The following is a 12,929-nucleotide window of genomic DNA, read 5'->3' on the forward strand; positions in this document are numbered from 1 at the left end:
AGATAATTAACCTCTGTTTGTGAATGCACTGTCGTGGGATGAGGTATGGGGTTCCAATGCCATTTGGATAATAACCCGATTGAATTAGTCCTTGTTTTACCCAAACTGGATTCAGCAGTTACAAATTCAGAGAGTAAATTAGAGTGGATTTTTTTAAGATATGTTCTTCGCAGTATTTTTTTGTAACTAGAAAGTGTGATGGTATTTTAAAGCTTTTTCTTTTATTTCCAGGATATGTTGGAGCAGGGATGTTGTCTGGTTGTATTGCTGGGGATGTCTTCACTTCTCCACCAACTGGGAATATTTCAGCAGCGATCCGAGCTATGGCCAGAGCAGGTGCAGGTATGGCCATATGGAAAATAAACAGCTCTAAAACAGAAGACTTTTAGGGGTTTGAAATTTACAATAAAGTAAAAATGAGGGTACATTCAATTGAAGGTAACCTACTGGTTTGGATAATAAATTGTTTGGGAGTTTGGAGATAGAAGGATTACAGGTATGTAGCCAAATTTGTAAAATGTGATGCCTTCCCCCTTCATCAATATTCCAGCTTTGGTATATGGTGAGGGGTGTTAAATATATTTAATAAATTACCTAATTTGATGTCCATGGATTTAAAACTGCAGCCCTACTTGTATCCGAGGCATCAGGTTCAAATTCTGTCACTTTGGTTACATACCTATTATCCTTATGTCTCCAAGCTCCAAAACAATTAATTATCCAAGCCAGTAGGTTACCTTCAATTTAATGCTCCCTCATTTTTATTAGACACTTCTTAAATAACGGCAAATTGTGTTAATATTAATATTAACCACTGTTTCTAATCTAAAATAGTTACCTCTTTAAAATTATGATTTAATCTTTATAAATCTGATGTTGATATTTGCCAAGGTACTTTGATATACCATGAAATTGCTAAGACCTATTGAGTTTTTTGCTTCTCCTTATTTATTTTTCTTAAATATTGGAATAAAAACAACAGATTTCTAATTAAGGGGAATAGTTCCTGAACCAGGAGTTCAAGAATTGTTGAGACTAATATCACAACAATTTTATTGTTTATTTTTATTTGAATACCTCGGGATAAACTACAAGGTCCTAGGATTTTGTTTAGTCTTCAGTTCATCATCACTACTTTTTAAAAAAAAGTTGTGATGATGAACTGAAGACATAAATGAAGCGAATCTCACACTAAATTTACTACTTTTTTAAAGAAAAGTGGAAAATTTAGTATGATTCTCTTCATATATTTTTTACTTTTGCAAATATCTCTGATAAGCATCTCTCATTTAAACGTAATCCTCTGCAGTAAAAAACAATTATAAAGCCTTAATATTTTAACAGTTTTCTGATTTCTAAGTACGATCTATGGCTGCTGTGTCTTTTGCTGTAAGTTTTTTCCCATGACAATTGTGTATGTCTTGTCTTCTTGAAATACTTTGTTGAATGCTTCCCACTGTTCACCCATTGTTTTACCATTTGACAGAATCATAGTCATACAGGCCCTTCAGCCCACCTTGTCCATGCTGACCAAGATGCCCCATCTAAATTAATCCCATTTGCCCGTGTTTTTTCCCATATCCCTCTGAACTTGTCCTATCCATGTACCTGTCCACATGTCTTTTGAATCCTATTTATCTGCCCCATTTATCTTCTCTGGCAGTTCATTCTGTATACCCAGCAACCCGAGTAAAAAAGTTGTCCCTCGGGTTCCTATTAAATCCTGCCTCTATCAGCATACATGTTCTTCCCAGACTTTTGAAACCCTGAGCTCAATATCTATTAATTGATTGATGTTTTTAACGCACTTTAGATATTTTCTTAACTTTTTTTATAGGTTATAGGAATTATTTTGGTGGAAGTAGCTAATATTAATGGTGCCTAAGGAATTGTGTTAAGGAGAATAACTTTTTTTCTCTTTTTTTAGCTGGTGTGTTACTGATTTTCAATAACTACACGGGAGACCAACTTAACTTCGGCTTAGCCCTTGAGGAAATGAAAATAGAAAGAATTTCTGTGGAGATGATTACTGTAGGAGATGACTGTGCCTTCACCACGCAAAGGAAAACTGGGAGGAGGGGTTTGTGTGGTGCAATACTTATGCTCAAAGTAAGTATGTTAGTTAAAGGATCTGAGGTAAAGAAACTGAGGCCTGATGTTTTGCATAAGATTACTCTCACATAATTTAGTGTCATTTTTCAAACAAAACAAAAAATTCCGTCGAGACCAGAGAGCAGTGAATGCTGTATTCCAAGAATGTGGGAAGTGATACGCTATTTATGCATAATTTGCCTCTTGATGGTCACAGACAAATAGAAATTCCACTGCACTGTAAAGCATGCACTGAAATAGGAGTATCAGGAACCTGTGCTACTTCATTCGTGCTGTTCGCATAAGAAATTCACGTGCGCACATTGCTAAATGATTTGAGTGTGTGTAACTGCGGTGAAATGTTTTTTGTATTTTGGGCACAGAATGGAAAATAATTTCAGGAGTCCTGTGCACAAGTGGAGCCTAATCAACCAGCATTTCTTAAAGCTAAGTTGTTTGATGCCAATGGCTGTTGTTGTAAGGCATTACATGGCTTAGAGAACACTCAAAGCAGCTCTTGAGAGCCAGAGGGAAACGGGTATCTGTTTCTGAAAGGTATCTTCAAAATAGATTCAGAAGAGGCCAATGGCAAGAGAGACATTCTGCATGCTTTTGGGCCTAGAATTAAATTCCAATCTTAGACTAAAGTGACAATTGGAAGATGCTACTAGGCTAGGTGAGTGTCAAGTACAACGTCCAAGAATCTGACTAAAGAACTGCAAAAACACGATTACTTCATGTGCCAAGGTTCAGCAAATATATCAGCAAAGGCCAAGTATGGACAATGCACCCATACATTGTTTCACTTTCCACAACTTAAACACACGCCTCATATCAGTGTCTCTCAATTGGCTCTTTGGCAAGGGATCAATAATCTGGTTGAATGGTGCGAGAACAACAATCTAGTTCTCAATGTTGGCAAGACCAAGGCGATTATTTTTGACTTAAGGAGAAACAAGGAATCATGCACTTTCTTCATTGGGAGAGTCAATAACTCCAAGTTCCTGGACATGCACCTCTGACGATCTGTTCAGCGCATTGGTGTAACCATGAAGAAACAAAGAAAACTCATGAATGCCTCTACTTCCTCAAAATTTTGAGGAGGTTTTGCAAGTAGCTGAATACTCTGTGAGTGTACAGTGGAAAGCATAATGAGTTTGTGGCCAGGGTGCAAAGGGTCAGAAATGATCTGACCCGCTCGCTTCCTGGCCCTTGCAGTGTACAGTTCGTCAATGGACGGAAGGTTGCAGCCAATAACCTTCTCAGCTGATCGGACGATTTGCTGCAGCCTCTGGATGTCATGCTTGATGGCTGAGCCAAACCAGACCATGATGGAGAAGGTGAGGACAGACTCTACGATGGTCGTATAGAATTGGACCATCATTGCCTGTGGCAGATTGTGCTTCCTCAGCTGCCGCAGGAAGTACATCCCCTGTTGTGCATTTTTGACTGGAGTCGACGGTAGTCCCTCATTTAAGGTCCTTGGAGATGATGGTTCATAGGAACTTAAAAGGCCACAGATGTGACTGTGGTGTTGTTGATGGTGAGTGGGGTGAGAGTTCTCCTAAAGTCTACTATCAATTCCACTGTCTTAAGAGCATTGAGCTCCAGGTTGTTGCGATGGCACCAGGATGCCAACTGTGTCACTTCCTGACTGTAGGCAGATTCTTCCCCATCCTGGATCAGTCCAATCAAGGTTGTGTCGTCCGCAAACTTGAGAAGATTGACAGTGGAATACCACATGGAACAATAAAATTGTAAACACCGTTTCCACTTCGTTCACCTGATCATGTAGTAGAATACTGCATCCATTTGAGTGGACACCGCAACGCGCGTTACACATCATACACACAAACGTACGTTGCGGTGGGCACTCAAAGGTTTGATGTCCCAGAAAACGATCGTTACATTATTAGCAAAACCCAAACATTTTCACCAATGTGATCTAAACGGTACATTACCTTATGGTTTTGAGCTATATCGATGGCCGAAGATTCATCAGAAGGTTTGATTTGGGATGATTTTTTAGTAAAATGTAAGAAAATGTCTCCGTAACGGTCGTTGTGGAGCTTCCGGAAGTTGACACGAAGGAATGAAGTTAGCGACTTGGTCCATACGAAAGGTAAACAAGAGACAGTGTGTTGCCAAATTGAAGATTGGCTCAGTTTCTTAGTTTTGATGACCAATTTATGTCCAAAAATTTTTTTTTTATTGATTTAAAAAAGTCGGAAAATAGATCGTAAACGGTTGTTGCGTCTTTGAGATCGCTATGTTTTTGATATATTAAATGGGAAAATAAGAAAAAAAAATTAACTCACCCAAAAATCGCTACGACCATAGGATACCTCGTTGGGTTTTTGAAAAGCAGTGGAGATTTGGAGCCTCCGTGGTTTAACTTACGGAGGTACCGACCCCGATAACGGTCGTTGTGACAATGGACACCAAGCACAACGACCGTTACGGGATTTTTGCGAGGCGGAATACCAGACATGTTACTGCATTTTTCTCCTGGTATTGATGAAGATATTTCCCTAGATCATTATCAAAACATATATGTATGAGGGGCCATATGAAGTTTATTTATGAATTAAATATTCATGACTAAATGTGGCAGAGTTTTTAATGTCACATTTCTGGTGTCCAAAATGGGGTGGTAAAACTATGAAAATTTGGCTGTTATGAAAAACTTTTTTGACTCGGTCTTGAAGTTATCTAATTTATATCTGTTATTTGTAAAGTTTCACATGATGGGTAGATTTTTGTTAAGAACAGTGTAATGATGTAAAAACTTGAATAATAATCTCGTTCCACAAAATCTCTACAGTATTATAAAAAGACTCGTATTGTAATGATGTATATTGTTGCCATTGTTGATAGTCCACAGTGCTTCTTGGCTACCCAGTTTTGAGTCTAGGTGTATCATTCTAATTTTACCCTCTTGCACCATCTCTTCCTGCTATCGCTTTATCTTTGCTTGCATGACTGAAACTATCTAGGAGATTTCCTTGGTCTGGCTCATCCACAAAGATTTAAAAGGCAGAATCTAAAAAGCCTGGTGCTCTCTTCTCTATCTGACTTGTTTTTAATTGCTACATTTTTCCACATGCTCTATAATGACTTCTTAATCGCTGTTTATTTGTGAACAAATCCCCAAAAGCGACGCAGGTATGTCTTCTGTTGGTGTAGGTTCATTCACCTGATATGCGGGGTATCAGAAATTCCTTCCTGTTAGTTTGCGGTCTGACAATAATTATTTTACATAGTTTTACTTCAATCACCGCCAGAGGTACACAGGTACACTTGGTATGCAAGCAGTTCCGGAACAACTAATACAAATCCCCAGGCAGCTTCTTCATTTTAGTGCATATTTTTGAAAACAAATATCTGGGATAATGTATTTAATTTAAATATATTACTCCTCAGCACATTTCAGAATTCAAGTTCAATGTTTTGGGGTACAAACTGCATGGAGATTAGATGTACCTTACTAAAATCCATAGAGACAATATCCAACTCCCTACCCTCATCGATCAACTTTGTCACCTCCACAAAAATATTGTTTGTTGACAAGGCATGACTGCCACATGCAAAGCCATGCTAACTGTCATTAATTATCCCATTCTTTTCCAAATGGAAGTAAATCCCATACCAAAGGATCCTCTCCAATAGTTTTCCTGCCGCTGATGTGAGGCTCGCCGGCCTATAATTCCTTGAATTCTCCCTAGAGGCTAGAAAATACTCAAAGATCTCCATCAAATCTCCTCTTGCCTCTCTCAATAACATGGGATAGACCTCATTAGGCACTGAGATTTAGCCACCTAAATGCTCCTCCAGAGCCCCAACATCTCCTCCTTAATCTCAAACTCCCCTTGCGTATTAGTATACTCCACATTGTCCTCCATGGTAAAAGCAGATGCAAAGTACTCGTTTAGTGTCTAGCCTACAAGCACAGACTCTAAGCACAAATTCCCTCCTTTATTCTTGAGCGGTCCTACCTTCTCCCTGGTTACCCTCTTGTGTTTATTGTATAAAAGCTTTGAGATTTTCTTTGGCCCGTCGCCAAAACCAGATAAAACAAACTTTAAGAAAGTGCTAAAGGAACTTTTGAAGTGTACCCAGGAGAGAGACTAACATTTTCAGAAAGGTGGAATGTTTAGATCTTAACCCTTTGCTGGCTCTTCTCCTGTGTTAATGGATTTAGCATTGCTGTTGGCAGATAGCTGGGGCCATGTCTGAAATGGGAATGTCACTGGACGAAATTGTGCTGAAGCTAAAGTCCACTTTAAGTAAAGTAGGTAAGTGTTAAGCAAATGGATTCCAGCTCAAACGGAGCCTATTATAATTGATTGAGATTATTAATGATTTTAATGTTATCTATTAAAGGTTCCGTTGATGGGAGATGGTGAATCCACAGCCATTAGTTTTTGTCACTTTATTTTTAAACAGGCAACACTGCCTGAAATAAAAGACACATCTGACTTCAAACCAGTGCTTTTTTGTGATGATATGGTATAGTATACTGACATCACTAAATGTTAAATGTTATTATTTCATTTTCTGGCCATATGACACATGCGTTTAATTATGCATACGGACACCCATTTGTCCACAAAAAAAACACTGGGTCAAACTAATATAGTCCAATAAAAACAGAAAATTCTACTATTTCCAACAATATTTGTTGCAATGTTGTAAATTTGTTGCAATTTCTATGTGGCTGCAGGAAGATGGAAGTTTATTAATAAACCAAATAGATTGTAAGTACAGCTACAGTATGTAATGTTTCTTGAAACTCGTGGGATAATTCTCAAAATTTAGGCACTAATCTGGAGTTTAGAAGGATGAGAGGGAATCTCATTGAAACATATAGGATTGTTAAGGGTTTGGACACGCTAGAGGCAGGAAACATGTTCCCGATGTTGGAGTCCAGAGACAGGGGTCACAGTTTAAGAATAAGGAGCAAGCCATTTAGAATGGAGACGAGGAAACACTTTTTCTCACAGGGAGTGGTGAGTCTGGGGAATTCTCTGCCTCAGGGTGGTGGGGGCAGGTTCTCTGGATACTTTCAAGAGAGAGCTAGATAGGGCTCTTAAAAATAGCGGAATCGGGATATGGAGTGAAGGCACGAACGGGGTACTGATTGGGGATGATCAGCCATGATCACATTGAATGGCAGTGCTGGCTCGAAGGTACGAATGGCCTACTCCTGCACCTATTGTCTATTGTTTAATCCACAGATGCTCTTGAGAACTTGTGCAAAGTTGATTTGGTTGGAGCAACTTTGCCACATTTGATTTCTGCTGCTGATGTTGACATTGGATGGTGAAAACAGTTGGATTCCTTTTTTTTTAACATCTTGCAGTATCTGCATTTCATCATTCAGCATTCTAAGACACCTCTGTACTCTGATATTTACTCATTTTGTCCTGTTTGAAAATGTATTCTGTAGGTTGAAATTAAGAACTACACATTTTTCCTTTATGTAAATGATTTTCTCATCTTACCAATTGCTTAACCTGTCTCCAAGTCTTCACAGATTCTCCTCAGAATTAACTTTTCCATCTAACATGGCAGACAAATGTTACTCCTGTCATTCATTCATTTCATTATATTAACTTTTGAGTAGCCAAATTAGTACTGCTGATCCCTTTGGAAAGGGAGTCTGGAAGGAAATTCTCAGAGGTCAAGGTATGGTGTCAGCGGGAGTAGCATATCTACTTATGATTTATCTGGTTAAATGATTGGCCTAGTAATCTCCAAGTAACTGCACCCAGCAAACGGCAGCAGAAAAGAAGCATTTAGAATTGGGCATTACCAGAACCAGTCATTATCAAAACTCTTGTCTTGCATAAAATCCCATTCTAACTCGTCTAACTTATCCTCAAGTCCAGAAAATTAGAGCAACTCGCATGACTACAAATTGTGTCACATACTCTTACAGCTCTGCAGAGCTACGGTTGTTCACCCCGAGTAAGGGCCTAAATAATATGAATCTAGTGGAAGCAAAGTCATGTGTTATTTTGACCGTTAAATGTATTCATTTTTTTCCTGTGTTTTCTTGCTCAGGTACATTGGGAATCTGTCTATCACCTTGCAGTGTCCCTGGATCTAAGCCAACTTTCAATTTGGAAATGGATGAACTGGAACTTGGAATGGGTTAGATATTGCTCATAATACTGTACCTAAAGAATATAATAGTTTGGCAAAATACAGTTAACTCAATATTGTCACATAAGAACACCGTATCCTGCAATATTTGACAAGAGTTGCTGCTCCAATGGCATGCTATATATTTTTTAATATTAATAAGTACATTTTTAATAGATCTATGTTCTGTGAACTGAACTACAGAAACAAGCCTTATTGATCTTAATTTAATTTACCCAGAGAGCTTCATCTGCTTTATCACCTTAACTCTGTCATGTCAGGGAATAGAAACTTCAGAGCTCGGGTGTTCTGGGGTGATTTCAGGAAGCAGTTCTTCACATAGTTATCACACATAGGACAATGAAAATGGGGTATCCTCTGCTTAAGAGAAAAATGATGATAGATAGATTTTAAAGAATAATGTAGCTAAATTACATTATCTTTTGAATCTCCACATATGCACATGAAAATACTGTATGTAAATCGAGAAAGTTGCTGTCATTGATTCACTGAGACCACGTGCACACTGCTACTGAACTCATTGTAGGCCAGTGAGGAAATGGGAACTTGAATGAGGTTCCAATACTTAAAATTCCCCAAAAATGTTTGCATCATATCCAGAACATAGTTTCAGCAGTATTTAAGGTGCATTATTGACATGATTTTTGATAGATTCTGAAGTTAGCACACCCAACACAAGAACAAAGAGTGACAAATTGCGACGGTAGAACAGAAACTGAGTATTATGTCATCAATACTTACATTCACTGGTTAGGAAACTGGCACAAATGTTTATGCTTGGCTGAGTTAAAAGCTGTTGTAGTAAACTTGAGTCTGCATTTTGTGACTGCCCTCTTTCTAGCACATCAGATAAACAAACATGCATAGTTTTTCTTTCCAGCGTAAGCCACCAGACAGTAATAAGAGTCAGGCTTTTTAGATTATTTTATTTACAACGTTGCAGCCCATTGGAGCGTCATAATCTCCCTTGATGAAGAAGCTTGCAGGTGACACAGGGTGTCACCTAATTGAGTAGCAAGAGCATGTGGAGTTGGTGCCATAGGAATTAATAACTAAAGTGAACTCAGTGGCACATATGCTTGCATCTTTATGTACGAATTACCCCAACTTCCTCAAATTACTCTCCAACATATCTCTTCTCAACAAATTATTTTACCGGTACACTCATCCTTCTCTATCAATGCAACCATCACTGACATTCCACATAATACTTTTTGCTGTCTCTCTGAACGGGAGAGATTATAACCCAGAGAGTTAGCCTTATTAATGTTAGGAGATTAAATGCTCAATAATAATCATGGGATTTGGTTAAGAGGCATCTCCTATAATAACTTGTTGTTTAAGGATATGGAGATACTCATAATTGAGCAAGATAAATGGTTGGCATGGAATCCTGCAAAAACAAGGTTTGGCACTTTACGGGGAAAATAAATATAAAAAAGTGAAATGGCGCATTATATTCAAACATTTGTTTTTATTTAGGTATCCATGGAGAAATTGGAATTGAGCGGATAAAGGTGAGCGAACTACAACTAATAAAAAACAGATGGATATTTTTTTATCTAAGTATCTTTGATACTGATGTAGCAAATAGGGTAGAAAAGGTGAAGTAAAATGATGAAGTCAGAACATTTGGATATTCGCTCGTGCTGGCTTGCTCATAAAATTGTTGTCAGTTAACACTGCCCCTCTTTCCATTCTTCCTCACTTGCGTTTTAATCTGTACTTCTGGAAGGTTAAAATTTACTATTGAGTCAGAAAGTTACATGATCAAGTTTCCTTCCTAAGAAAGAAAATCAAGTCTGGCATTTCAGTGCAAAGTAGCTGCTCCTTCCATTCCGTCACCTGAAATACAAGTATTTAATTTTCTCCAGATCTGAGGTTCTGAAGCATACAATATGAAATAAATGTTCTTTCTTCAATAGTGAATAATCATCAATACACTTTGTTGTGAACGATACCAACAAATGCTGTTAATTTTCTATACCATTTGTTTTCAAATATCTCATATTCATGACCCCTTCATTTAACAAATCTGTATATGAATCCTTATAATTTAAGCTTTTATATTTAAAGTATTTTATTTAAAATGACGTCGCTTTTATCACGTTTAAATAAAAGTAATACATTGTGCACTGCAGTTATAAACACAGTTAATTTAAAAATATTAACTTGAGAAAAATGCTATTGTAATACCTATCAAACATTTATTGGGTAGAGAAGTAGAAACAAGGAACTGCAGATGCTGGTTCACAATAAAAACATATAAAGTGCTGAATTAACATAGAAAATCAGGCAGCATCTTTGGAGAGCATGTCCTCCAGAGATGCTGCATGACCCACTGAGTTACTCCAGCATTTTGTATATTTTATTTATTGGGGAGATACTGTTCATTGTTCATTAGCAAATGTACTCTAAATAAGTTCTTATTGATGTTTAACTTCAGCAACTGACTGGGTTTGCGTTTGTCCAGGGACTTAGTTGGGGAGGAATACATAAAATGCATTCAAGAGGGTTTTCTGAAGATAGTCCTGGGGTGAGAGAAATGGTATACACTGAGATGGGAGATGGGGGCGGCACAGGAAAGAGCACTTGAAATTACTTGAAATGAGCATATTCTATGTTCATACCATTGGGTTGTAAACTACCCAATTTATGAACTATTTCTCTCCCTCCTGTTGCGCACCCATTTCTTCCACTAATCAGACCATACCTGAATGTTGCCATGCACTTTAAGTTATTGAGTTTAAATTGAATTGAATCACAGTGAATATTTCTACTTCTGACCTTGTGATGAATGGAGATCATTGGTGAAGTAGTTGAAGATGATTGGTTGCAGGAAACTGGTCTGAGGTACTTTTGCTGTGTGCCTCACCCAGTCAAATCCTGCCTGAGAGGAGAAGTTAATTATAAGGTGAGAGGAATTTAAAAGTAAAATAAGGCAAAGTTATATCATGAGAGGAAAAGGCCAAATACTGTATTATAAACAAAATGCAAATCCTTCTATAGGCATAGAAACATAGAAAATAGGTGCAGGAGTAGGCCACTCAGTACTACGAGCCAGCACAGCCATTCAATATGATCATGGCTGATCATCCAAAATCAGTACCCCATTCCTGCTTTCTCCCCATATCCCTTGCTCCGTTAACCCTAAGTGCTATATATAACTCTCTCTTGAATAAATACAGCGAATTGGCCTTCACTGCCATCTGTGGCAGAGAATTCCACAGATTCACAACTCTCTGGGTGAAAACGTTTTTCCACATCTCAGCCCTAAATGGCCTACCCCTTATTCTTAAACTAACCCCTGATTCTGGATTCCCCCCAACATGAGGAACATTTTTTCTGCATCTAGCCTGTCCAATCCCTTCAGAATGTTGTATGGTGCTATAAGACAGCCTCTCATCCTTCTAAATTCTAGTGAATACAAGCACATTCGATCCATTCTTTCATCATATGTCAGTCCCGCCATCCCGGGAATTAACCTGGTGAACCTATGCTCCACCCCCTCAATAGCAAGAATGTCCTTCCTCAAATTAGGAGACCAAAACTGCACACAATACTCCAGGTGCAGTCTCACCAGGGCCCTTTAAAACTGCAGTAGGACCTCCTTGTTCCTATACAAATCCTCTCACTATGAAATAGCATGCAGGAAATTGCCTGCATGCAGGCAGTAAAGAGACTATGCTATTAATACTAGAAATATGGAGGACAAATTGTATATCATCGGCATCAGAAGAAAGTTAGGATAAGGCAAAGTAATAGAGCAAAAGGTTGGACCTGACGGTGTGCATTTTAGGATCATGCGTAGATAGTGAAGAAATTGTTTGCAATCTTGCAAAAATCCATATTTTCCAGAGAAATAATGGAAATTTAAAAACTGTCAATGTGATACCTGTGTTCAAAAAGTGTGGTAAGTAAAATGCAAGTAAATATCGAGTTTGTTATCTAATATAGAAAATAGTGGAACATCGTTTTTAAGGAAAATAAGTGCTCCCCTAACGCACCCGTCCCCTACCCGTAGCCCCCAAGGGAGGCGTGATCCTCAAACTCAACCTGTTGCCGAAGGTAAGATTCGAGCACTCCTCAGCAAAGAGCATAGCTCGTGAGCCTCCCCCAGCACTGGAGTTGGAAAAAAAAATCCCAATTGCATCTTCCCAATTGCAATACCAATTGACCCTGCCCCTCTTGTCCTGTCAGGAGCTATGATGCCAACATTGTTGCAAATGTGCACTTGCTGTGAGATGCCATTGAGCTGAAAAGTTCAGTGTTGCTGCCAGTGTTTCTGTCTTGCAACTTTGTATCAAAGTGTTTTGGAAGTTGTGAAGAATGATTTTAACAGGAAAAAATATTTTAAATTCAATGTTTTTTTAAAGTCGAGAAATAAACATTTTCAGTAATGTCGAGAAATAAAGGGGATAAATCTCTACCGGAATATGTAAAACGTTTATCGTTACCGCGTAGATTTTTTGCAAAGATGTGATCACACACGAACAATTAAACATACAAATCCACATACAAGATCAGACTTTTAATAGTTACTGGAAAAAAAGTGGGACCCGTTGGGGGGGGGGGGGGGGGGGGGGGGGGGGGGGGGTGGCGGCCTGCAATGTCACACACACACTAACCACCACACACACACACTAACCAACCCCCACACATATACTAAC

The 12,929-nt window shown here is 38.4% G+C and overlaps 1 protein-coding gene across 2 annotated transcripts in view; it reads left to right on the forward strand.

Moving 5' to 3' along the window:
• Window positions 1-12,929, forward strand: part of LOC129705831 (triokinase/FMN cyclase-like) — a 62,013-nt gene that overhangs the window by 14,444 nt on the left and 34,640 nt on the right. For both annotated transcript variants that reach the window (XM_055649664.1, XM_055649663.1), the window contains exons 3-7: window positions 232-342; window positions 1,928-2,109; window positions 6,308-6,386; window positions 8,158-8,247; window positions 9,742-9,776. In XM_055649664.1, the coding sequence (XP_055505639.1) occupies window positions 232-342; window positions 1,928-2,109; window positions 6,308-6,386; window positions 8,158-8,247; window positions 9,742-9,776 (497 nt within the window). The remainder of the gene's footprint in view (window positions 1-231; window positions 343-1,927; window positions 2,110-6,307; window positions 6,387-8,157; window positions 8,248-9,741; window positions 9,777-12,929) is intronic.

The sequence above is a fragment of the Leucoraja erinacea genome, chromosome 18 (assembly GCF_028641065.1).
Source record: "Leucoraja erinacea ecotype New England chromosome 18, Leri_hhj_1, whole genome shotgun sequence".
NCBI classification, from domain to species: domain Eukaryota; kingdom Metazoa; phylum Chordata; class Chondrichthyes; order Rajiformes; family Rajidae; genus Leucoraja; species Leucoraja erinaceus.